The sequence below is a fragment of the Prenolepis imparis genome, unplaced genomic scaffold, assembly GCF_030444845.1.
Source record: "Prenolepis imparis isolate NDT839.2.m4 unplaced genomic scaffold, iyPreImpa1.0 SCAF_6, whole genome shotgun sequence".
NCBI classification, from domain to species: domain Eukaryota; kingdom Metazoa; phylum Arthropoda; class Insecta; order Hymenoptera; family Formicidae; genus Prenolepis; species Prenolepis imparis.
Window position 1 is genome coordinate 2,817,255 of NW_028141164.1, and position 23,371 is coordinate 2,840,625.

The 23,371-nt window shown below is 31.6% G+C and overlaps 3 protein-coding genes and 1 long non-coding RNA gene across 7 annotated transcripts in view; 1 reads left to right on the top strand and 3 right to left on the bottom strand.

Annotated features, from left to right (window-relative positions):
• LOC145937341 (uncharacterized) overlaps positions 1-23,371 on the bottom strand; it is a 97,680-nt gene that overhangs the window by 65,716 nt on the left and 8,593 nt on the right. Inside the window, exons 3-4 of the long non-coding RNA XR_014425544.1 lie at positions 12,805-13,043; positions 12,661-12,702 (exon numbers count right to left, since the gene is read on the bottom strand). This is a non-coding gene — a long non-coding RNA (uncharacterized LOC145937341). The remainder of the gene's footprint in view (positions 1-12,660; positions 12,703-12,804; positions 13,044-23,371) is intronic.
• The window catches only part of LOC145937331 (uncharacterized), a 233,645-nt gene that overhangs the window by 18,306 nt on the left and 191,968 nt on the right, over positions 1-23,371 (top strand). The gene's annotated exons all lie outside the window — the stretch shown is intronic.
• On the bottom strand, positions 271-3,457 carry LOC145937338 (retinol dehydrogenase 11-like). The gene is made up of 7 exons (XM_083040327.1): positions 3,223-3,457; positions 2,062-2,143; positions 1,540-1,844; positions 1,312-1,431; positions 943-1,159; positions 698-838; positions 271-524 (listed from the first exon to the last, which is right to left on the bottom strand). Exons 1-7 carry the CDS (start codon positions 3,338-3,340, stop codon positions 518-520), a joined length of 990 nt encoding a protein of 329 aa, XP_082896453.1. The 5' UTR covers positions 3,341-3,457; the 3' UTR covers positions 271-517.
• Positions 4,613-7,519, bottom strand: LOC145937337 (retinol dehydrogenase 12-like). The gene is made up of 6 exons (XM_083040326.1): positions 7,172-7,519; positions 6,847-6,928; positions 6,329-6,633; positions 6,108-6,227; positions 5,243-5,459; positions 4,613-5,139 (listed from the first exon to the last, which is right to left on the bottom strand). The coding sequence occupies exons 1-6, from the start codon at positions 7,287-7,289 to the stop codon at positions 4,992-4,994; spliced, it is 990 nt and encodes a 329-aa protein (XP_082896452.1). The 5' UTR covers positions 7,290-7,519; the 3' UTR covers positions 4,613-4,991.

Here is a 23,371-nt window from a genome sequence, read left to right on the forward strand (position 1 = left end):
TAATAACAATTGTATAATGAAAATTATTTGATATAATATATATATTGCATATAAAATGTAAAATGTTTATCAATATATTACATTGAATTTCATATCATAGGTTTCTTATCTTTTTCTGCTTTCGTGACATAGATCAAACGGACAATGCCGCAAATCAAGAAAAAGATTCAAAAGCTTTTCATAGACCATCATAAAGCCATTATACATAAGATCAGAAATTTCTTTGGTGCGACATAACAGTTAATTAAAATCATAAAGAATAAGAGCAAATTAAGAAAAAATTTTTTTTATGCATTCAATCTTATTATAATTTTTACATAATACAATAATGTTACATCACAATATTTGGAAAGTAATATATCAATATTTGCAGGTATTATATGTAACTTGATGATACATGTTCCTTTCACTTTTTGTCTTCTCTTTGCATTTATGTTAGTTGGCCTACCTTCCATTGAAAGAAAGGTGGACATTCCACATATATTCATGTCACTTTCCAATTTAACATAAACATTTATCACGACCTACAAAAAGTATCATCAATACATTAAATCTGTAAAAATCAATAAAGTTATATGTTCATAGAATTAACTATTCATATAAATAAACGAAATTTATTCTACATTTCGTTCTGGTAATTATTCTCCTATTATTAGTTGCTTTATCGCAGTTAAAAAAAAAAGAAATATTTCTTTACATTTGACGTGAAACGCTTTGCAGAAACGTAGTAAAATCTTCCTCTGGCTCTAAATGCAAAAGTTTGCAGGATACATCCCATAATTTTTTAGGATATTGATTATTTCTCGCTTTGCATCGTAAATTGGCGACACTGCAATCTCTACATAATAATAAAATAACGTAGAAATATATTATATATTAAAGAAATATATTATATAAAAACACAATATATATATATTTCTATAATATATAATATGTCCTCACGAATAATAAAGTCCAGTTTCGTTGGCCGCTTTTTCATCCACTGAACAATATATTGTTGTCTGCGCACCTTCTTCGACAGTTTTAAACAATAGCCACGTTAAAAAATTATAAACAAAAGCTGCACCTAGAAATATCGTGCTATTACTATGCCGTGTTATTTCTGTGGGTATAAGACCCGGATGCAGAGAATATACGTTTATGCCATGCATATCTGCTTCTGAAAATTCAAATATTTTATTTATTTAATTTATTCGTTTCACTTTTTTTTCTTTTGTGAAATTATTAATAATTACACAGTTTAAAAAAAATAAGAAAAAGAATAACTAGTTGCGAGTTATCGTAAAATACTAAATCTTTTCTCAATATTACTTTTCAATCGACGAGCGAGTTCCTTTGTAAAAAGAATATTTGCCAATTTACTTTGGAAATAACCTTTAGAAGGTGAGTAAGATTTCTCCAGATTAATATCATCAAAATATATATCACCAACTGTAATAAAACGTATATCTTATAGGTATGTTTAGAGTAAACACAGTTCAATTAAAATAATTCTTATTTTTTCGGTAAATGCTAAAAACTAGTGTCGATGCTACATACAAACATAAGTAATTGATGATACATTGACTATTCTGCAGTCGAGAGAAGACGATTGCATTTTTGGCAGCAATAAAAGCGTCAAAAGAAAATGACTGAGATAATTCGTTTGAAATGTCATCTCAATTTCATCCTTCGTTTTTTCATATGGATGCATAGCCACACCGGCGTTATTTACAAGTATGTGAATGGTTGCTTCTTTCATCAGTAAATTTTTAGCACAATCTCTCACGCTCTCCAAACTAGATAGATCAAGGGCATAAATCACAAGCTCGCCTGCATTACTTTGATATTCGTCCTTTTTAATTCTAAAAAACACAAGAAATAGGTTTCTTATATTGTCTTCTTCATCGCGCGAAAGTTTTATTGAAATAAATATAATTTTATATAACAAGCAAAAGAAAGTAAAACAAAGAAAAAAAGATCTCATTTTAATTTGTAAACAAGTTATAATTAATACGGACCCTAAAATAAATAATAACCGCTAATTTAATCAATTATTATAATATAATTTTATATATTTACCTTGAAGGTGGATTATTTTTTATATCTTCAACTGCTTCGTTTGCCTTTTCCATATTTCTGCAGAGCAGAATTACCCTAGCGCCTAAATGTGTGTATACATGTGTATACATTCAATTATGTTTGAATATTTATTTATAAAACTTTAGTTATACAGAGTAAATATTCGAAACAACCAAAAAAATTTTATTTTATTTATACTACTCATCAAAAAACTTACTTTTCTATATTATAAAAATATATATTATATATTTTATATTATTAAATATATACATATATTTGAAATAAACGGGCTATAAGAGCCGAACGCGGATGTTTGTGCGTCAGATAGCGAAAATTAATTTTTTATGCTATGTCTTATAATTGTGCACGGGACACGAAATTTGTTTGGTTGCCAAGACTTTTATTTAGAAAAAAAATTTCAATTCGAAATTTTAATTCCTTATCTGAAAGAGATATAGGAAAGAAAAATATCGGTCCAAAGTCCAAAGTCGCTGAATTGGGAAGGAAGGTCAGAGGAGAATATAAGGAATTAAAAACATTCGCTATCTAACGCACAAACATCCGCTTTCGGCTTTTATAGCTCATTTATTTCAAATATATATATTCTACAGGGTGTCCCATAAGAAAATGTTGAAACTAATCAGTTGTCATTTTTTAATGCATGCAGTTATTGAGAAAACAAAAATTGTGTTGAAAAGAGGCAATTTCAATTCACTCGTAAAAACTTTTTCTAATATGTCATCTTTATTATTGACGATCCTTTTAATAGCTGTTATTAAATCTTTTAACGAGTTTTCGTAGAAGAATAAAATTTTGTACAAATTTAGATGGTGCGCACTTCGAAAATATTTATCATTAGTTTATGTGTGATTATTAGCACTTTCTTCATTACTTTTCATCAATAAAATAAACTGATATACAAACATTTTATTTATATCCATTAAAAACTGCAGACTTTCCTCTTTTCAACACAATTTTTGTTTTCTTAATAACTGCATGCATATGCATTAAAAAATGACAGCTGATTAGTTTCAGCATTTTCCTATGAGGACACCATGTATATTATAATTCTAAAATCTTGTCTACATTATAATTCTCATTTCAAAAGATTTCAAAGTTCAAGGGGATAAATAAAAAATTATTATTTCTTCAAGATATTACCTCTTCCATAAAAATCTCTGGCAGTCTCCTTACCAATACCGCTATTTGCTCCTGTTATCACTACAGTTTTGCCATCAAGACGTACTTTACTTGTACATATTTTATTAAAAAATCTCATTTTATGATGCTTTTTTTTAGAATGTTACTAATATGTAATTATTAATGTTGAATTCACTCACTTAATTTCACTGAACACACTGTATTCGACTTTAAAATGTGAGCAGAAAAGGAGCTGTCGCTCTCTTATATACTGTTACGTCCCAAGTAACAGTTGCGCATTAAATCTGCGCAGAGAGATATGAAAATATTATTCTTCATTTGTATATTTATTATTAGTTTTTGCTCTGCTTAAGTAGGCTCTAGACGGTCAATATTAAAGCAGACTCTAGACGGTCAATATTATTACACAAAAATATTAATGACATCTCCTTTCTATACAATACATTAACAGTGATGTTGCGCAATAATACCTATAGATGATACAATATTTTCAGGTTGCGCAATATATTTCAACAAACTTTCGATTAACACAATATATTGCTTCAATATAACATACAAACGATCAATAATATTGTGCAATGTCAAATATTGTGCAATAATATTGACCGTTTTTAGGGCCTATATATATACTTTACAATACAGTAAACAAAAAATATGTTATTGAAACATTCTAGAATATTTTATAATTCTCGATTTTAATTTCAGCTATGTATCTTTAATTTAGAATTATTAGGAATTATAAAAGAGCTTTGCCTGATTCCAAGCACATATTATTTAAGAATGAAACGCTCTGCAACATATGTTAAGATCAAAATCCGTGATGTGTAAATTTTTGTATAAAATTATCGAAATTATTTAGGCACAAATTGTTTAGTTTTATCATTACTTTGTAATTGTAAAATACATATATTTAGAGAAATCAATATTTCTTATGAAGTAGAGTATATATATTTACGAGTCCATTACAGTTAAATTATTTATCATTAGAGATTACAACGTATCATAAGATTCCGCGAGAAAACACAAAAAGAATTCTCAAAAGGCAAATTTCAAAAGTAACGATTTATTATTTTTTTCGGAAAAAGATTAACCGTAGTACTGTCTGATGGTGAGATTCATTCGTGCTGGATATTTGTAGGCGATATGAAAGATCAATGTAATATTCCAGAAATGCATGCGATTGTCACAACTAGGTGTTTTTCCATGGACTCAATTATGCGATTGATTGAATTCTCACAAAATTTTTTGGACACAAACTCTTAAAATGTTAAATGTCATACACACGTTAAATTGCATCAGCTTAAGCACATAAATAATTTATAAGATATTAGTAATATAATAATTTATAAGATGGAGAGGATAGAGGGGATTTAATGAGAAAACGCACACGCCTGAGCAAACTCCAGATTGACAATGTTTGTACACACTTACATATATATAAGTCACGTTCATGTAAAGAATTAAGATCCGTGATGTTTAAGTTTTCGTAAGAAATTTTCGAAATTATATTTAGGAACAAAACGTAAGCACTCAAGTTATATAAAAAGAATTACAACAAATACCTATATATATTTTTGAAAAAAAAGTAGAATATATAATAAAGTAAAGATTTGATATAATATACTATAATTATACAAGTAACTAATAATAATAGAAGAAAAATTATAATTTGTATAATTATTTATTAATTTTCAATTTTTTTACAGATTTAAATTTTTCTTCTATCTTCTATCAATTATCGAAGTAACAAAGAAAAAAGAAATGATTCTTTACAACATTTGACGTGAAACAGTTTGTAAAAATGTAGTAAAATCTTCTTCTGACTCTAAATGCAAAAGCTTGCAGGATATATCCCATAAGTTTTTAGCATATTGATCATCTCTCGCTTTCCATTGTGGATTGGTGACACTGCAATCTCTACATAATAATAAAATAACGTAGAAATATATTATATATTAAAGAAATATATTATATAAAAAACAATATATATATATTTCTATAATATATAATATGTCCTCACGAATAATAAAGTCCAGTTTCGTTGGCCGCTTTTTCATCCACTGAACAATATATTGTTGTCTGCGCACCTTCTTTGACAGTTTTAAACAATAGCCACGTTAAAAAATTATAAATATAAGCTGCACCCGGAAATATCGTGCTATTAATATGCCGTGTTATTTCTGTGGGTATAAGACCCGGATGCAGAGAATAAACGTTTATCCCGTGAATATTTGCTTCTGTAAATTGAAATATTTTACTTATTTAATTCATCCATTTCACTTTTTTCAAATTTTTTAAAGTTTCAAAATTTTTTGATTTTTTGAAAATATTAATATTTTTTTAAATTATGAATATTAATAATTATACAGTTAAAAAAACATAAGAAAAAGACCAACCGTTTCCCGTAGTCTTTCTCATGCAGAATACGATTCTGTTTTCCAAATTACTCTATCACATCATAATCTTGAGAGATTGAAGAATGTGCGGTTAAAGTTGCAAAAAAGCAATGTTTTAACAGTTTAGGATATTATAGATATTAAATTATAGTTAAATGTATGAGATCTATTGCGAAAAAAGTGCGAATTTAATACGTCCTATACTAAATTGCTATAATATCCTATTATACATTAAAATAGTTCTTTTTGTAATGCAAATTTTTTAAAATTATGACAATCAAACAATATAGAAAACAAAAATGAATTCAACTTAAAAAACTGCGGAAAACAGATTTTTTCTTGTGTTAAAGAAAATTTTTTTTTTTGTTGAACTGTGTTATTAACTCTCAATTAATAATTATTAAAAAATCATGAAGAATCATTAACATCTTTTTATGATCTTGCGGATTTTGCGAGTTATTATAAAATATACATTTTTTTAAATATTACTTTCCAATCGACGAGCGAGTTCCTTTGTAAACAGAATATTTGCTAGTTTACTTTGCTTGTAACCTTTAATAGGTGTGTAAGATTTCTCCAAATTAATATCATCAAAATCTATGTCAGCAACTATAATAGAACGTTTACAGTTTATGGTAAACTAAAATTTGGTTAAGAATTATCTTATTTTTTCTGTTAATGCTAAAACTGGTATCGATATTGTTACATACAAATATGAGTAATTGATGATACATTGACTATTCTGCAGCCAGGGGAAGATGATTGTATTTTTGGCAGCAGTAGAAGCGTCAAAAGGAAATGGCTAAGATGATTCGTTTGAAATGTCATCTCATTTCCGTCCTCCGTTTTTTCGTATGGATGGAAAGCTACACCAGCGTTGTTTACAAGTATGTGAATGGCTGTTTCTTTCATCAGTAAATTTTTAGCGCAATCTCTCACGCTCTCCAAACTAGATAGATCAAGGGCATAAATCACAAGCTCGCCTGCATTACTTTGATATTCGTCCTTTTTAATTCTAAAAAACACAAGAAATAGGTTTCTTATATTGTCTTCTTCATCGCGCGAAAGTTTTATTGAAATAAATATAATTTTATATAACGAGCAAAAGAAAGTAAAACAAAGAAAAAGAAAAAAAATCTTGTTTTGATTTGTACTTAACACAGACCTCAAAATAAAGAAAAATCTCTCATATTTAATTGATTCTTATAATATAATTTTATATATTTACCTTGAAGGTGGTTCATTTTTTATATCTTCGACTGCTTCGTTTGCCTTCTCCATATTTCTGCAGAGCAGTATTACCCTAGCGCCTAAATGTGTATATACGTTTAATATAAAATCTTAGTTGTATTAAAGTAAATATCCGAAATAATTGAAAAAAATTATATTTTATTGATATTATTAATAAAAAAACTTACTTTTCTTAAAATTTATAACAAATTCTATATTAAAATTCTAAAATCTTGTCTATATTTTAATTCTCATTTCAAAAGATTTCAAAGTTCGAGAATAAATAAAAAATTATTATTTCATATATTATTTCAAGATATTACCTCTTCCATAAAAATCTCTGGCAGTCTCCTTACCAATACCGCTATTTGCTCCTGTTATCACTACAGTTTTGCCATCAAGACGCACTTTACTTGTACATATTTTATTAAAAAATCTCATTTTATGATGCTTTTTTTTAGAATGTTACTAATATGTAATTATTAATGTTGAATTCACTCACTTAATTTCACTGAACACACTCTATTCAACTTTAAAATGTGAGCAGGGAAAAGGAGCTGCCTCCTTTTATATTCTGCGTACGTGACAAATAATCGCTGCATATTACTTTTGCGCAGTCATGTAAGAAACCTTTGTTTCTTTTTTTTATTTGAAAAGCGTATATGTAAGCGTATATATGCAGTTATAAAAAACTCATTACTATTATACACTCGTTAAAAAAATTAATGGCAATATCATAAATACTTTTTGTTATGAGATTAATGACCTCTGTGAAGTTGGCATCTCATTTTTTAAAAAATCAATTTTTTTTTGAAGTTCTGAGTGCACCCCGAAGAGTTCTAGAGTTCCTTATTAATTTTAAATAATTTTGGTTCGACCGATGACAGTATGTTTCGTGAGACGCGAATATAACGCGAGTGTGAACGTGAGGTGGGGTCAACACACACAAAAAAGAGGCAATCTCTTTAACACACACTCAATAACAAATTTATTATAATAAGAAAAAAACACAAGAAAAAAAGCAATACAATTTTGTCCGTTTCCGAACTTTGCGGCAACGCGAGTATCGAAGCGAGCGACTTCGAGAGAAAGCGTTCGATTGTTCGAGTGGCGCGTTCTGCGAGCGACAGAATTATAGCGGCTAATTACACGGAATGCGATTCGATGCTTAACGTGAGAAGGCAAGAGACGATCTGTCTTAAAGGTTTACGGGCGCTTTATTTAAACGGTTTTTCATATTCTTTTGCGTGTGCGCATAGCGTCCTTCGTCGCGAATTCGTGTCGATATTCTTAACTGTCAGCTGCTCGCGAAAACACAGAAAAAACGCCGTCGGCGGTTGTTGGCCCGGGATCTCGAGTCCGCGCGGGTGGTGTTTACAAATGATCAGCTGTTTGGCTCGTGTTGTCACCTTTAATTTCGAGTGTCATAATTTATTGTCGCGTCTCTATTGCTCATGACAAACGATGTCATTGGGAGCAACAATATTGTTGAACCAAACTATGTCACTCGCGTGACGGCAAAGGTGACACTGGTTCGACCGATGACAGTATGGTTAATTACATTTTTTAATTGAATCATGATCGCGCTCGAACATTTATTTTTAGAAATTTTTAGATCTGACATACAAAAATTTGCATAACAATTTTTTTAAAGTTCCGGCAGTTCTGTTAACAGTTCTGGGTAGCACCTCACGAATTCTATCAAAAACTATTAATGCTCGAAGCGCTAGGACCAATATTTAAAAAGTTATCGCAAATTTTTGTACGTCAAGGCAAAAAATTTGTTTCGACGAAAAACAAATTTTTTTAAGTTCCGGCAGTTCTGTTAACAGTTCTGGGTAGCACCTCACGAGTTCTATCAATAACTATTAATACTCGAAGCGCTAGGACTGATATATAAAAAGTTATCGCAAATTTTCTTATTTTAAATATTTAAAAAAAAAATTTCTTTTTGTTATGGCAGTTCTGTTGAGAGTTCTGGGTAGCACCAAGTGTTCTAAAAGAAATCCTAATGACAAAATTAATTATTTTTAATACTTTTGATGTTATCGCTGATTTAAAGATTTCATTTTGTGAAGTTAGCACCCCCAAAATTCATCAGTTGTTTTTTTAACTTAATTCGCCAGAACTATTTTTTAAATTAATAAGGAACTCTAGAACTCTTCGGGGTGCACTCAGAACTTAAAAAAAAATTGATTTTTTAAAAAATAAGGTGCCAATTTCACAGAGGTGAGGTAATGCTAATGCTGGTGGTAAAAATGTATATAGATAACATTGATACGTAATAACTCCGCGAAAAAAAATCGTACAAATTTTATTTTGTTTTTAATTTGCAAGGAAAAGTTCATATTTTACGATGATTATGATTAGATTTACGAAAAAAATTTATCTCACCCCATGAAGTGCGTCAAAGTATGCAATTTTTTAGAGACAAAACACGTCCTTACTTTTGAAGCAGTAGCCTGCGAGGGAAAGGATAAATTCAAAATCTGTTAAAAGCTTTTCAAAATAGAGACTTTAAACTTGACAGTATGAAAAAATTCTTCAAATACGATAATTTTTAGCGGAATTATGCTTATTTGAATTTTGCGAAATTTTTACATGAAATTACCTATGCGTTAATTTTGCGGACGAGTGTATTTTATCTCAAAAGTATGTAAACATGTAACACTGTAATTACAATATACAAAAAATGATTGATGATGTTTTTTATATATTGCTTATGTCAGTACGTGATTGCGTGACTATTAAACCAGTGGAGATATATTAAAAACTTACTAATTGTTTATTTTAAAAGTATATGTATAAATATATTTTGTATACTTATGTATATGTATATACACATTGTAACTTTTACCACACACACATCATAAGATTCTGCGAGAAAACACAAAAAGAATCCCCAAAGAAAAATTTTAGAGAGCAATTTATCGTTTTTTCTTTTTTTCGGAAAAAGATTAACCGCAGCACTTTCCGATAACGAGATTCATTCGTGCTGGACATTTGTTGACGATATATGAAAGATCGATGTAATATTCCAGAAATGCATACGATTGCAACAACTAGGCGTTTTATCAACAACTAGGAGTAACTATGCGATCGATTAAATTCGCGCAAAATTCATTGGATGACACAAACCTTCGAGATGTCGGGTCATACACTCTTCGTAAATTGCATCAAACAGCTCGAGCTCGTAAATTTATGTGATGGAGGGAACTCGATGAGGACACGCGCGCGTCTGAACCAACTCCGGATTGCCGATGTTCGTGCACACTTACATAGCATATCGCTCATATAAAGCCACGTGCAAACTCGAGCAAACATGCGAAGCGGTATATATCACTATCAGTGTTGGATAGATACATGTATCTAGATACATAACATATTGTATCTGAATTGCTTTTCTCAGATACATTTTTAGATACATTTTCACATATTTCTTTAAATTGACCAATTCTTTAAATTTTTAAAAGATCAAGATCACGTAGAAACAGCTGACAGTGCTATTGACATTCTCTATTTGTCAGACAAGCAAAAAAATATTGCATTTAATATATCGCACGTTTTCCTCATATGAAACATTTGTTTTCCTCATATGAAACATGTTTTTAAGATTTTCATTTGTTTTTAAGTTTAAAGTTTAACGTAATTATATATCGTCATATCAAGACCGGTTGAGCGATTATTTAGCATTGGTGATCAAATAGTATCACGGAGAAATAGTTTGAGTGACGATATCTTTGAAGCATTTTTGATGTGTTAAGACTAACGAATAAAGTCGTAAACAAAAAATATTAATAAAAAATATTAATATATAAAAAATATTAATAAAAGATTTATTCAGTATTTTGTGCATATTTATCATTATTATGATAAAATATAATTTAAAAGTATCTGATATATATCTGAGATATTTTTAAAGTATCTGAGTATCTGTAGCCATATACATTTTAATTTGTGTATTTGTATCTAGATACATTTTTTCACATGTATCTGTATCGAGATTCATTTTAAATATGTATCTTACCTATCACTGATCACTATGTATGCTCAAAATTTCGTGAAAGACCGCGAATCTTTCTACACAAAATATTATGTAGTATCACTCATAAGTTAGAAGATATCAATGTTTATATTTTATGTTAAATAAAAAAAATATATCTATATATTTAATTATGCAAATTAATATATATATATATATATATATATATTCTCTCTCTCTCTCTCTCTCTCTCTCTCTCTCTCTCTCTCTCTCTCTCTCTCTCTCTCTCTCTCTCTCTCTCTTTGAATTTTTTATCTTATTAAAAGTAAAATCTGATATAAAAAAGAGAGTAATACGATAATTTATTTATTCAGTGCTCTGCGCTGTGTGTGTGAATGAATAGAATGCAATGAAAAACACATGCATACACGCATCATTAGCTTTACACACAGCTTTACATGCAGATTTATGACCAGATCGATGCACATGCGTAAATATGTAACTTGCATTAAGTAGACCACTGCGAATGCGAGGCGCATATACATATATGTTCATAATATTATGTAGAATATCGACTATTTGTGAAATTCACACAATAAAAATGATATAATTCATTATAGATGCTATAAAATATGTTATTCAAAACATATATATTTTTCCGTCTCTAATAAAATGACGAAGGAGACTTTTATGTATATAAATCAATATTTATGTGTAGAAGGGGGGGGGTATACAATTTCTACTAGTATAAAATGAAATATATGATCAAGAATAATAAAAATATTAGGCCTAGCTAGGTATTTCCGCTTTCGATTCCTTTATATGAAATATTATATACTTTATAGCCAAAAATTTAATTCAGCTTAAAATTTCCGTTTTTTTATACATAAAACGATTACACTGTGAAACATTATTAAAGATATTTAATATTTCAAGAATGACGCGTTGTTTTAATACTCGATTATTATGCAATTAAGTAACGAGTTTTCGATTCCGTTTTTTTTTAAGGGTATAAATACACAAATTTGCATAGCGCATAAACATATACATAAGAAAATTGATTGATCCATAAACGTATGCATAAGAAAATAAACTAATCGAATTTCTTATGTATATGCTTATGCAAGTTTGTGTGTTTATATCCTTTTCTAAAAAAGAAATGTAAAATCGATACTCGCATATATCAAAGTTTATTGTTGTTGCTTTTCCGCGATGCTTATTGGCTGTCAAGATTTGCGTTGTGTGTTATATTCGTGGCATCGAGAGGCTGTCATCGCGAGGATTAGCAGTTTGACAGTTTGTTCAAAATAAAATTAAAAAAAATAATAATATTAGTTCTAAATAATATGTTGTAATACTTTAAACTCAATTAATATTTTTGACAGTTATCAGCTGATTTGTCAAAAAATATTAATCGCGGATAAAGTATTATTATAACATATTATTTACAATATATTACTATTTTATTTTATTTTGAACAAACTGTTAAACTAACCCTCGCAATGACAGCCTCTTGATACTACGAATATAACGTACAATGTGAATCGAAACAGTCAATCAGCATCGCGGAAAAGATGCAACAATACTTGCGAGAATCGACTTAACATGCTTTTTTTAGAAAAGGATGTTATAATATTTTTAATTCGATTGTATTTTTTACTATTATCAGCTGCTTTTTGTAAAAAAATATTAATCGCGGATAAGATATTATTTAAAACATATTACTATTTTAATATTTTCAACATATTATATACAACAGGGTAGTTGTAAATTATATACACTCGAATTACCGCTATAGAAATGTTATAAATTAAACAATTTCTCACTCACCGATACGTATAATAGCGAAGTTGTAGTACACAGCACATTGATCTGAAAACAAAATATTCAAATTATGTATATATTATACATAAGTGTGTGTCGAATATCTCATAAACAATGCAGTTTAAAAAAATATATTTTTATTTTGCATACCTCACAGTTGCCCCGATGTCGCCCGACGCCTCCCCGGGCCTCCTCCTCCTCTCTTGGTCGACCGTCATTGCTCCTTCGTAGCACTCACGACATTCGCGAAAACACGAATAATTACGATTGTCCGACACTTTACACGGCCCTCCCGACACGCGAAACTTTACACGGCACTTCCGACGCGCGACACTTTACACGGCACTCCCGACACGATGCGTGAATCAGACTGTGTATCGCAATGCTACCTGTAACAAATAAAATACATACATATATTAGAATAATCTTATTATTTCGCATTTTAACATACACAATATAAATATAAATATAGTAAATATAGTAAGCTAGAATATTTAATTAACAAATTTTCGCTTTATTAATATTTTTTGACAGAAATCAGCTGATTAAAGTGTTAATTTGCTAATTAATTTTTAAAATAATAATATGTTATAAAAATTAAAATAATATGTTTTAATAATATGGTTATACTTTATTAAACTCGATTAATATTTTTGACAGTTATATATATATCAGCTGATTTCTGTCAAAAAATATTAATCGAGAATAAGATATTATAACATATTATTTACAACATATTACTATTTTAATTTTTTAACATATCATTATTTCAAAATTTAATTTTCAGATTAACGCTTTAATCATCTAATTTCTATGAAAAAATATTAATCGAGTTTAAACAAATTTTATATTATTTTTTTTTAAATATCATTTTTTTAACATAAAATCGAAGAATGGCGCGCGCTTGTGTTGTTCTAGTACAAATAAAAATATGTAATTTACATTCATCATTTGTAGCAGTATTCAAAGAATTAATTAAATCTCTTAAATTATAATTTTATCGTTTCTCTATCCGAATGCATGAGATCTATCTGAATAATAATCATTAAATCGTATCTATGTATTTTACGATGAACTTTCGCTAGAGAAGGGATAGTAGAAAACGCCGTATTTAGCAGTGACCCATTTTAACGTAGTGTTTCACGATGATACACAAAGAAGTGAAATGTAGGCTAGCCGCAAATGTAATCGAGGACATTGGAAGGCAAATGTGCGTGAATACTAATACACGTTTGCGAATGACTCTCGTGCAAATATACGTACGTCTTACTGTGTGTTAGTGCGCGCGGTACATGTGCCAACCTGATGATACGCTGCGGGATACGAGATAATTGTCATGTGAGATTCCGGCATATTATTTCCTAATTATATGCGTCAGTATCATTGATATGTCTGATTATTTGCAACGTAATTGGTAATCATCACATAATTACAATATAATCTATTTTGTCCTAGATTATGTTAAGTAGAGATGATTAAGATGATATAAAGTAAAAATACATGGAGATATAAAAATGCTTATAAGAAAATATACAAAAAAGTAGTAATAGATGGATAGATTGACAGATCAATAGATGGATAGATAGATAGATAGATAGAGAGAAAGAGAAGAAGAGAGATAAAAGATTCTATAATTAACATACACAATTTATATAAATATTCGACGTGGAGTAAATGTTTGACCATCTTTTTAATTTAATCTAATATTTGCAGACGAATAAAAGTGACATCAATTAGAACCGTTATTAATTATTAAAATTTTATCTAATCTTGGATAGAAATAATTTTTAATTGAATTATTTGTAATTGTACTACTCGATTATCCTTTTCAATTCATCATGACAGCAACAACGGACGGTGATGCAGCCAGAAATGCTAATATGTATTATATAAACGAAGCTCGTTAGCGTTCTAAGGTCAAGTACCGATCTTCTCTCAGGCGTGAAAGAATTCTTGACTACGCGAAGATATTTTCAAGACTGAAGTAAACAGGTGTGCAAAATTTACGAGCGCTACTGCAAGAGAGACTTCATATATTTCACTGCGTTATGCTCTCGTTGAAATATTATTTGCCTTTTATGCGATATCTTTTCTTTTTTTTAAGATCAAGGATTTTATATATATCTAAAATTGATGTTGTTCTCTTTCAATCGCAAATATTGAAGAACAAAAAAGCTGAATATTAAATTATGATAAAAAGATAATCTCATTATTAAAAGTGCCCTAAATTTAAACTAAATTAATCAGACCCGGTCTATTATACTTTTGATACGTTTTTACTACCATCTCGAATCAAGTTACGCGTTAATGGCAATAATTATAATTTCATGAGAAATTAATCAATTTTATTTCAATTTTAGTTGTGCTATCGAGGATTTATGTGCGATATATGAAAAGAATTAAAAAACGAACTGTCCACAGTAATCCGATTACGAGAACATCATGTTGGATTGTCTCTGGATCGACAAAGGGGAACAGAGGATTTATGCGAGTTTTTAATCGTCAATAATATAACAAAGAATTCTATTCAATCCGGTGTCTCTCGTTCTGTTAGTCTCTCGCGCGAAGAAGAACGAGCTCTCTCGTCTCGAGCGAGAGAGCCCTTTACACGACGAGCGCTACGCTATTTAGAAATCTACTCGAACGCACAAAGGGATGTCATCTCTCTCTCTCTCTCTTTCTCTCGATGCGAAGGTGGCGATGCCATGCCCGAGTGCTCTCTCATGCCACGTACAGCAAGTGCGTGTCGTAACGTACACGCATCCGTGATGGCTCATCCATCGATTGTCGACTTTCAATGACGCGAGTCAAAGAATAACATCGGCGAATAGAGGGAGGAAAAAAAGCGGGGTGTCGAGGACACGGAAACGGAAGGTGGGTGACCGCCTGCATATTGTTGCGAAAATGTGTCGTTTTCGCGAATCTCGTTAATCTCTCGTTCTGCGTTAACAGTACAACAATATTAATTATTTTCTATCCACGAATTTTACATTGAATTTATATAAAGTGTTCTCTTTCCAAATTTATTTAATATTTGTTGTTTAACATTAGCAAATTGCGAGAGATAATATTATCTCAATATTATAATGTGAATATAATTTTATGTGCGTATAATGAATTTACATGTTCATGCATACCTATGTTCCATTTTCAGTTAATGGACATTTAATAAAGTTGTACAAGAAGAGGATTTTTTATTGACTTACATATATGCTAAGAGAGAGAGAGAGACCTAAAAAAACTATTTCCCGAAACATAAAAAAGAGCATTATCGTGTAACGAGCGTTGACTCAGTGTACTTTACCAGTTTCTTTGACCGAGGGTTAATTTACGTCGGACGCCAGGTCAAAGAGCAGTCGAGTACTTTAGCATTAGACCGAAGATGCTGCGGATGCTGCAACTATCCTTGCGCATCGCGTTGCAACTGGCGGAAAGGTAAAACGTTCTGGCATCGCGTTGTTGCTCGAAGCTATGAGCGGGTTTGTAATACTGCAATTTCGTATAAAAAGAAGACAAGAAAGTCGATTTTAACGAAAAACAGTGTGACGAGTTTTGACTGATATAACCGCATATGTGCAGACGAATCTCTTCACTATAATTATATCTGGAGTGAAAAACAATTTATTCTATTTTCAAAATAATTTGTTACAGTATATTAATAATGTTGAATTTATATTAATTGTAAAATTATTTTAAGAATATGTTCTAATTATCTTATTGTGTGTGTGTGCGTTTTAATATTTGTTCGTAATTTCAAAAGTTAAAATTACATTAAACGTATATAAGAATGTAGGAAACTATGAAGTATATGAAACGAGAAGATTAAAATTAAATTATCCACAATTAACTTATGTTAATCGCATATTACTTCGATATTACAAAAGCGTCTGAAATAAGAGGACTTTCGTATACTTTCGTAAATCTTGCGCGTTGGAAAGTTAATAATTCCTATTTGCGTCTAATTAGGCACGACGTCGTCGACAGATTTCTGACCATCGCACCGATGCGCAATTATTAAGACCTCACTCGATCCCCGAAGCTGTCTCTCGTTACGCATTGCAAGCTTCTCGCGTATCCCCGGCGACGTATCGATTTCTGCCGCAGACCTGGAGAATCTGACCTGACGAGAGTTTACGCGTATACGAGTCGCCCGCAACGCGAAATATGTATCCCGCCTATAAATTGCTCGATCACCGATAGAGGCGAGCAGCGCGATTCATGAAAGTATTATACAAACGGCCATCGTCGGCTTGTATCAGTTCCGAATAGTTTATTATTGTCATAAATCTCACGTACACACATACCATCGGCTACGTCGACATTCGCGATCACTTCGAGCGTGTATTTTGCCGCGAGTACTACTGATGCACTCGCGCACGCGAAAGAAAGAGATGTGAGATGGATAGATCCAATGATAAAAAAAAATGTAATTCTCTTTCGAATCGATATTTTGCGTTCACAAAATGAGTGAAATGTACTAACGCAGTTAACTATTATATATTGCCACGTACGGCGGATAAAAATATTTATAGAATATTTGAAAAATATATTATACACATATACATACATATATAAAATTTTCTATATTAAGTATTTTGCATTTACGTAAAAATTGCATTGTTTTATTTTGATATAAGTTTACGATTTTTAAAAAAATTATTGACGTTTCTCAATATATATATTTGTTAAGGAATAATTTTATTATTTTGAAAAAAATTAAATCGAACACGCGTGATTATTCTCATATACCCTATACATTTTTAACGCATTCGCGTTTGTCTTATGCACAATGAGGACTATTATAAATGCATGTATCTCGCACCCGCCTGTCTCACCGGCGATTTTTCGTGATATCGACGCCGTGAAAGCGTCCAGGTCGGAAAGCAGGTCGGTGTTTTCCCGGTGGTTGAAGGGCCAATTCGAGGGAGGATATTATGTAGCCTTAGGGAGATGCTAGGTGGTGACGTCCCGTTGAAGTTCCCGGAGGTGGAGAGAAAACAGGAAGGTGGATCGCACAGAGGAACACGAACGTGAAGAGGTGCGAGGATATTGCGTTCTGCTTGGTAATTTCTACAACATTCCCTCTCTCTCTCTATCCCCCTCTTTTCCCTATCTATCTCATATACTCCTTGTGATCTTCTGTCAGCATTCTCTACGAGGAAGTCCTAGTAAAGGGTTTAGTGGATTTACATGCACGTGCTTGAATCTGTGTGGTCGAATAGTGTTTACGCTTGAAATAAGATTGAGTTTCTCTCTCCTCCTCTCACTGTCATACATACACGCGTGTGTTATAAGCGTAAAGTGCTAATGCAATTGTTTATTAGGAGATTCTTGATGAATTGCAATGATAACAATGAGGAGTGCAATTAAGGCGCTTAAGAATGAAAGTGGAATATTGTAAGGATGAATAATATTGAATGTGATCACGCTAAAACAAGATTCAGCGAGGTTGCTCGCTTCTGAGTTTATTATGTATTTGATAAATTTACATATTCACGTCAGTGGTATAGATGCAAATAAGCCAAGCTCTAATTACAATAATTTTTTGCCTGAGCAAGCCTTTTTTGTGTTTTATAACATCTAATTTTAATTAGACTAATTATCATACAAATGCTTATTTTCTTGATTCTATAATAAAAATAGACACTCAGGTACTCCTTAAATCGATTTTCATAAATCATTTAAGGATTAATTGCATTTGATTATGTTCAATTTTATTTTTCAAAGATCTTTAGTTTAATGTTTTCTTACATTAGAGTCAATCATTTTTATATATTTATTTGCCAAACTTAAAATTATAAAATGTAATTATATAAAATGTGTTATATGTGACTTTATATGTAAAAAGCTATTTTCGCGATGGAGGAAGGGAGAAATACATCACTGTACATAATCACTGCAATATCTCATCAGACCTTATACGTCCTTTGATCTTTAATCTACGAGGTGCGGGTTAACATAGATCTATATCTACGTTCTGCATGTAATAAGCCACACATTTGTGTTGGTGTCTGTGTTTATGGCCAGTATAAGGCCAGACTTGATTATCTGTCGTGCGCTTATAATAAATGTACGCAAGATACTGCAAATATATAGTTCCGTCTATTGCAAATTGTATGTACAGTCTCTATCAATATTACTTAAATAACTTCTGTGTCTCCTTTTCGTAATGATTATTTGATACAGAAGTCTGTATCAAACAGTACGCTAATTATTTGAATTGCTAATTAATCGAAGCGCCTAGGAATATAACTTCAGTGTTTGACGTAAATTCTCTCTCTCTTCCTCATTCTCTCCAATTCATCTTGATTGCATTTTTTCAATAAAATAATATTTTGAAAATATCAATTTATAGTTATATTTATCCATTTTTTATCGTGTTTTATCATACTGTAAATTTTCAATTTTTGTTGTTACTATATTGTATAATAATTTTTTTCGCGACCAAAAATACTTTTCTATTCCTCAAGTATACAACTTGTTACTATTCAAGTCAATTGCTATTATTGTACTCGTTTTTTGCACTATACATATTACTGTGCCAATCGATCTACAGTGCAACTTTTTGAGCCTTTTATTTTACCGGGATGCAAATCTTTCGAGGTTGTCGTCATTCCAAGCGCAATATCGTACCACGTTTTAACAAAGCGCATTTGCATTTTCAAGTTTTCGGAGGAAGAACAACGATTCTTGTCTCGTTCATCGCCGTCGCTCATTGTCTCGATCGACGTGGCAACCTGAATTTCGCGCAAGACTGAACCATCTATTTGCAAATCTCGAAAAGCTCGCGAAAACTTTATTATCCACCTGATATACAGTTACTCGTTGAACGTGCTTCTCCTCCGACAGTAGCGGCTTCCGTCTCGCGAGTTTCTTTACGATCGTCTTATTGTTAGCAGAACCAACTGGATATCTATGTGATATGAACGTGCAATAATCCTGGATTCTCTCTATGTATACGCTCTACATAATACCTTGAACTGGTCATCTCCTTTGGATCCTGAGCGAATATGGATCTGACCACACGCGCGCGGATATTCTCTACGATGTTCAGAACTTCTCACATTGTTTACGCGTTTGTCTCTCGTGATGTAAGTTTGACTTGCAATGATTATGTATGAGTCTCTCTCTCTAAACATATCTTGTAAAAAATGCTCAACAAAGTCAAAGAGTCGCTTTTGAAAAAAAAAGGCAATAAAGATTGCCATTTTGTGGGCTTTCCGAAGATTTCGAAATGAGAAACATCACGCGAAAGTCGACAGGAGTATCGCACAGTGGCGTTTCTGTCACGGATCTTTGGTTCCCCCCAAAAGACCATCGAAGTCCTAAGTTCCTGAGTAAAGTTCCAAAGGTATTCCGAGAAACGCTTTTATCCATCTGTATAGCCGTTTCGCGGTAGTCGATACGATACGACGTTCGAGATTCCTCGCGAGACGACGCGAAGAAGAGCATCAGCGGCATGATAAGAAGCAGACGGAATAAAGGGGGATAAAAAGGAGCGAAAGAAGATGGAGAGGAGATCTCGTATAATGTCGAGTTGGATGTTCGTCGCTCTCTCCATCCTTCTTCTTGTCTTCCCTCTCTATTTCGTTTCTCTCTTCCTTTGCTGATCCTGCGGTTTTCTCTTTGTATCTTCAAGCCTCTTCCTTCCAACGACAAAGAGATAGAGAGAAAAAGAGAAAGAAAGGAGAGAGAGCGGGACGGAGAGAAAAATAAACGAGACATGGAAAAGAGCGAGATGGCGGGAAAGAGTATCTCTTGAAACCAGTTCGATCTAGAGCGCCTTTGCGTCGGACATACGAAAAACGAGAACGAATGCGCTCCAGCTCAGTCTATCGGCCATGAATTATAGGTGAATCGAGCTGCGGGATTCGAGACAAGCGGCCTTATTGTGGCACGTATCTATGCCGACCAATCCATAAAACTGACCGAAACTCGTATAGTAAAGTAAGTTAACGCACTATGGACTGATTGTCTATTGACTGTGTAATGGAATCGATCCCACTTTGTGTTTATCAAGTGAATTTATTGAGATTTTACTTTAACACTTTGGAACTTGATTATGTGTCTGTCAAATGTTAAAATTTGAAAAGTTGTGATATATACACGCATACTTTAATCGTTTAATTGTGATAAAAAAAATTCATTTTATTTCTTTGAATTTTAGAACACCTTGTACATTAAACCTACGTGAAGTGAATCCTCTAATATTCGAAAAAATTAAATTTCTGTACGCCATTTGATTGCATATTGTTTGCACATTTATCGTTTTTGAATTTTTATTTGGGGACACCTAGAAAAATCATATAGAAAAATAATAACTACAACATTTTTTTTGAATAATTATTTTTCTAGATGTGTGCAAATAAAAATTCAAAAACGATAAATATGCAATCAAATGGCGTACAGAAATTTAATTTTTCTGAATGTTGAGAAGCTAATTTCACAGGTATATATTAATTAAGTCTGATCCGATATACACATGCGTTATAAACACAGCGATTGTACTTTGAGATGGTCTTTATTTGCAAAAATAACTTTCACTCTTATTGCAATTTACGAAGTTGTTTTATATTTCATAAAGTCAATTATGTCAATATTCTTCATCTTAATTCGTTATTTCGTCTTCTTTTAAATTTAAGAGTTTAAAACAATCAGATTCAGGAATAATCCCATATTGTGACAGTTTATATATTTTTTCATATTTTAACAATTCATATTCGAGAAGTAATAGTTCTGTGAAAAAATGTAATAAAAAATATGGCTAGAAAATAAATATAAAAATATGTAAATATTAATTCTATTTTTAATATAAAATTCTTTTCATAAATAAAATATATCAATTCAATAACATAAAAATAAAATTTTATTTCAATTTGTTATTCAAATTTTATATCAATCTGTGTATTCAATATATAAAAGAAAATAAATTAAGCAATAAGTGCAATGAGAGTAAAACATGAGAAGACTGAAAACAAAGAAATAAAATTAAGAGACTTTCATTGTAAAATAAAATTATCAATCGAGTTTTGATGACGTAAGTGGAATGCAGAGTTATTTTCTACGTAAAGTATGTCGCAAGTGCAGCTTGGCATTAGGGGAGGATTTGAGGAGCGCAAATTCGGCTTTCTCATTTCAAACCGAGACACACGAGAGCGCACTTATGGCGCGGACGGTAAAAATCTTTTTACACACGCGACACACCAGCCAATTTGGAGTTAGGAGCAGCTTCCACCGAAACCCGTTTCTCGACTTCTTGTGTGTGTATGTAATCTGAAGAAAAGTTTCTTTCTAACGCGAAAGAACGATGTCCGAAGTTTTGCAAGTTCGAGATTACGCGCGTATACAGCGTACCCCTTTTCAGCATGGACCTAACGGAGGGTCGCGCAGCTTTCATTTACAAATTTTTCGATAAATTTTAGATCGAATTTTTTTTGCACCATCCGGTGTATATTTCCAGCGGGAAAACTCGTTTCGAGTTTTCTATCGGTATCATTTTGCGTGTGTCGCGAGCAATATCCATTCGCACGTTTTCACCAACCGACCAACGTCGCAAACGGACGCGCGTGCTCTCGTCCGGTGACGTATGTGCACACATGAGACCTTTTGGTATAAAATGCTAATCCAATCCGCCGAATGTACTTCCATGCAATTTACCGCTTTCCGTTCCATTTCTCTCAGTTGGCAGTGCATCGCCATCTGTCCCGATTTCGGTCTGTTCCGCTCATGAAAAAATCATTTCCGTCGATTCAGTCACGGAAGAAAGTTCGCATGAACCCGAACGTCACCGATTAATCTAAATGTATTGGTATAAACAACGAGAAATATGTGTGCAAAACGTTTTCTGTATTGAAATAAATATGTTTAGGCAGATCAACACAGAAAGTGAAATTAAAAAATTAATATATAAAAACCATATTTGTTATCAAGATATAATCAAAATACACTTAATAAATAATTAAGAAAATTTATTATAAAAATATTAATTGAGTGATTTCTACTTTTATTAACATATCTGTTTAAAAACGATTTTGCAATCATTTATATTTATATTTTACATATAATATTGCTTTTGGATTCAATCACGAATGATAAATACATTTTTCATTTAATTTACACCTCGTTTTAAATAATATGATGTGGCGACATTTTTTCACCAGACCGATCTCCTTGATCGATGGTTTGGAAAGAAGCCGGAGTCGCCTTAATCTCCGCGTTTTCATCTTCGAAAAGGGTGAGGATACTTTCGAGATCATTTCACACGATGAGACGACTCTTTAGAGAATACGCGAGCGTGTTAATAATCTCGTTAACGCCCTGGTCGACGAACTCATCGCTTTCGAGAACCACTCGACGATCAGATAGTCTCTCTCTCTCTTTCTCTCTCACTCACGTGTTTAAACGTACCATCATCCATTGACAAGGAGAGCCACCAACAAGAGAGATTAACGCGCAATATCAATCGTTTGCCGACAGTGATCCGAGCTGAACGTGCGAGAATTTGTTTTCGACGATTTGCACAGAGTCAAGAGTGAATATGTGATAAAGAAAGAGCTTTAATTGTTTTTATAATATGTAATTATTTCATTATGTCAGATAAAAGAAAAATATCAAAAGCGTGTACAAAGGTACGAATTCTTTAATTTGGGAAAAATATGAATGGCTCTATATCTGAAAGAGTAATTTTTGCTCATTGTATTCTGGTCTCAATTTATTC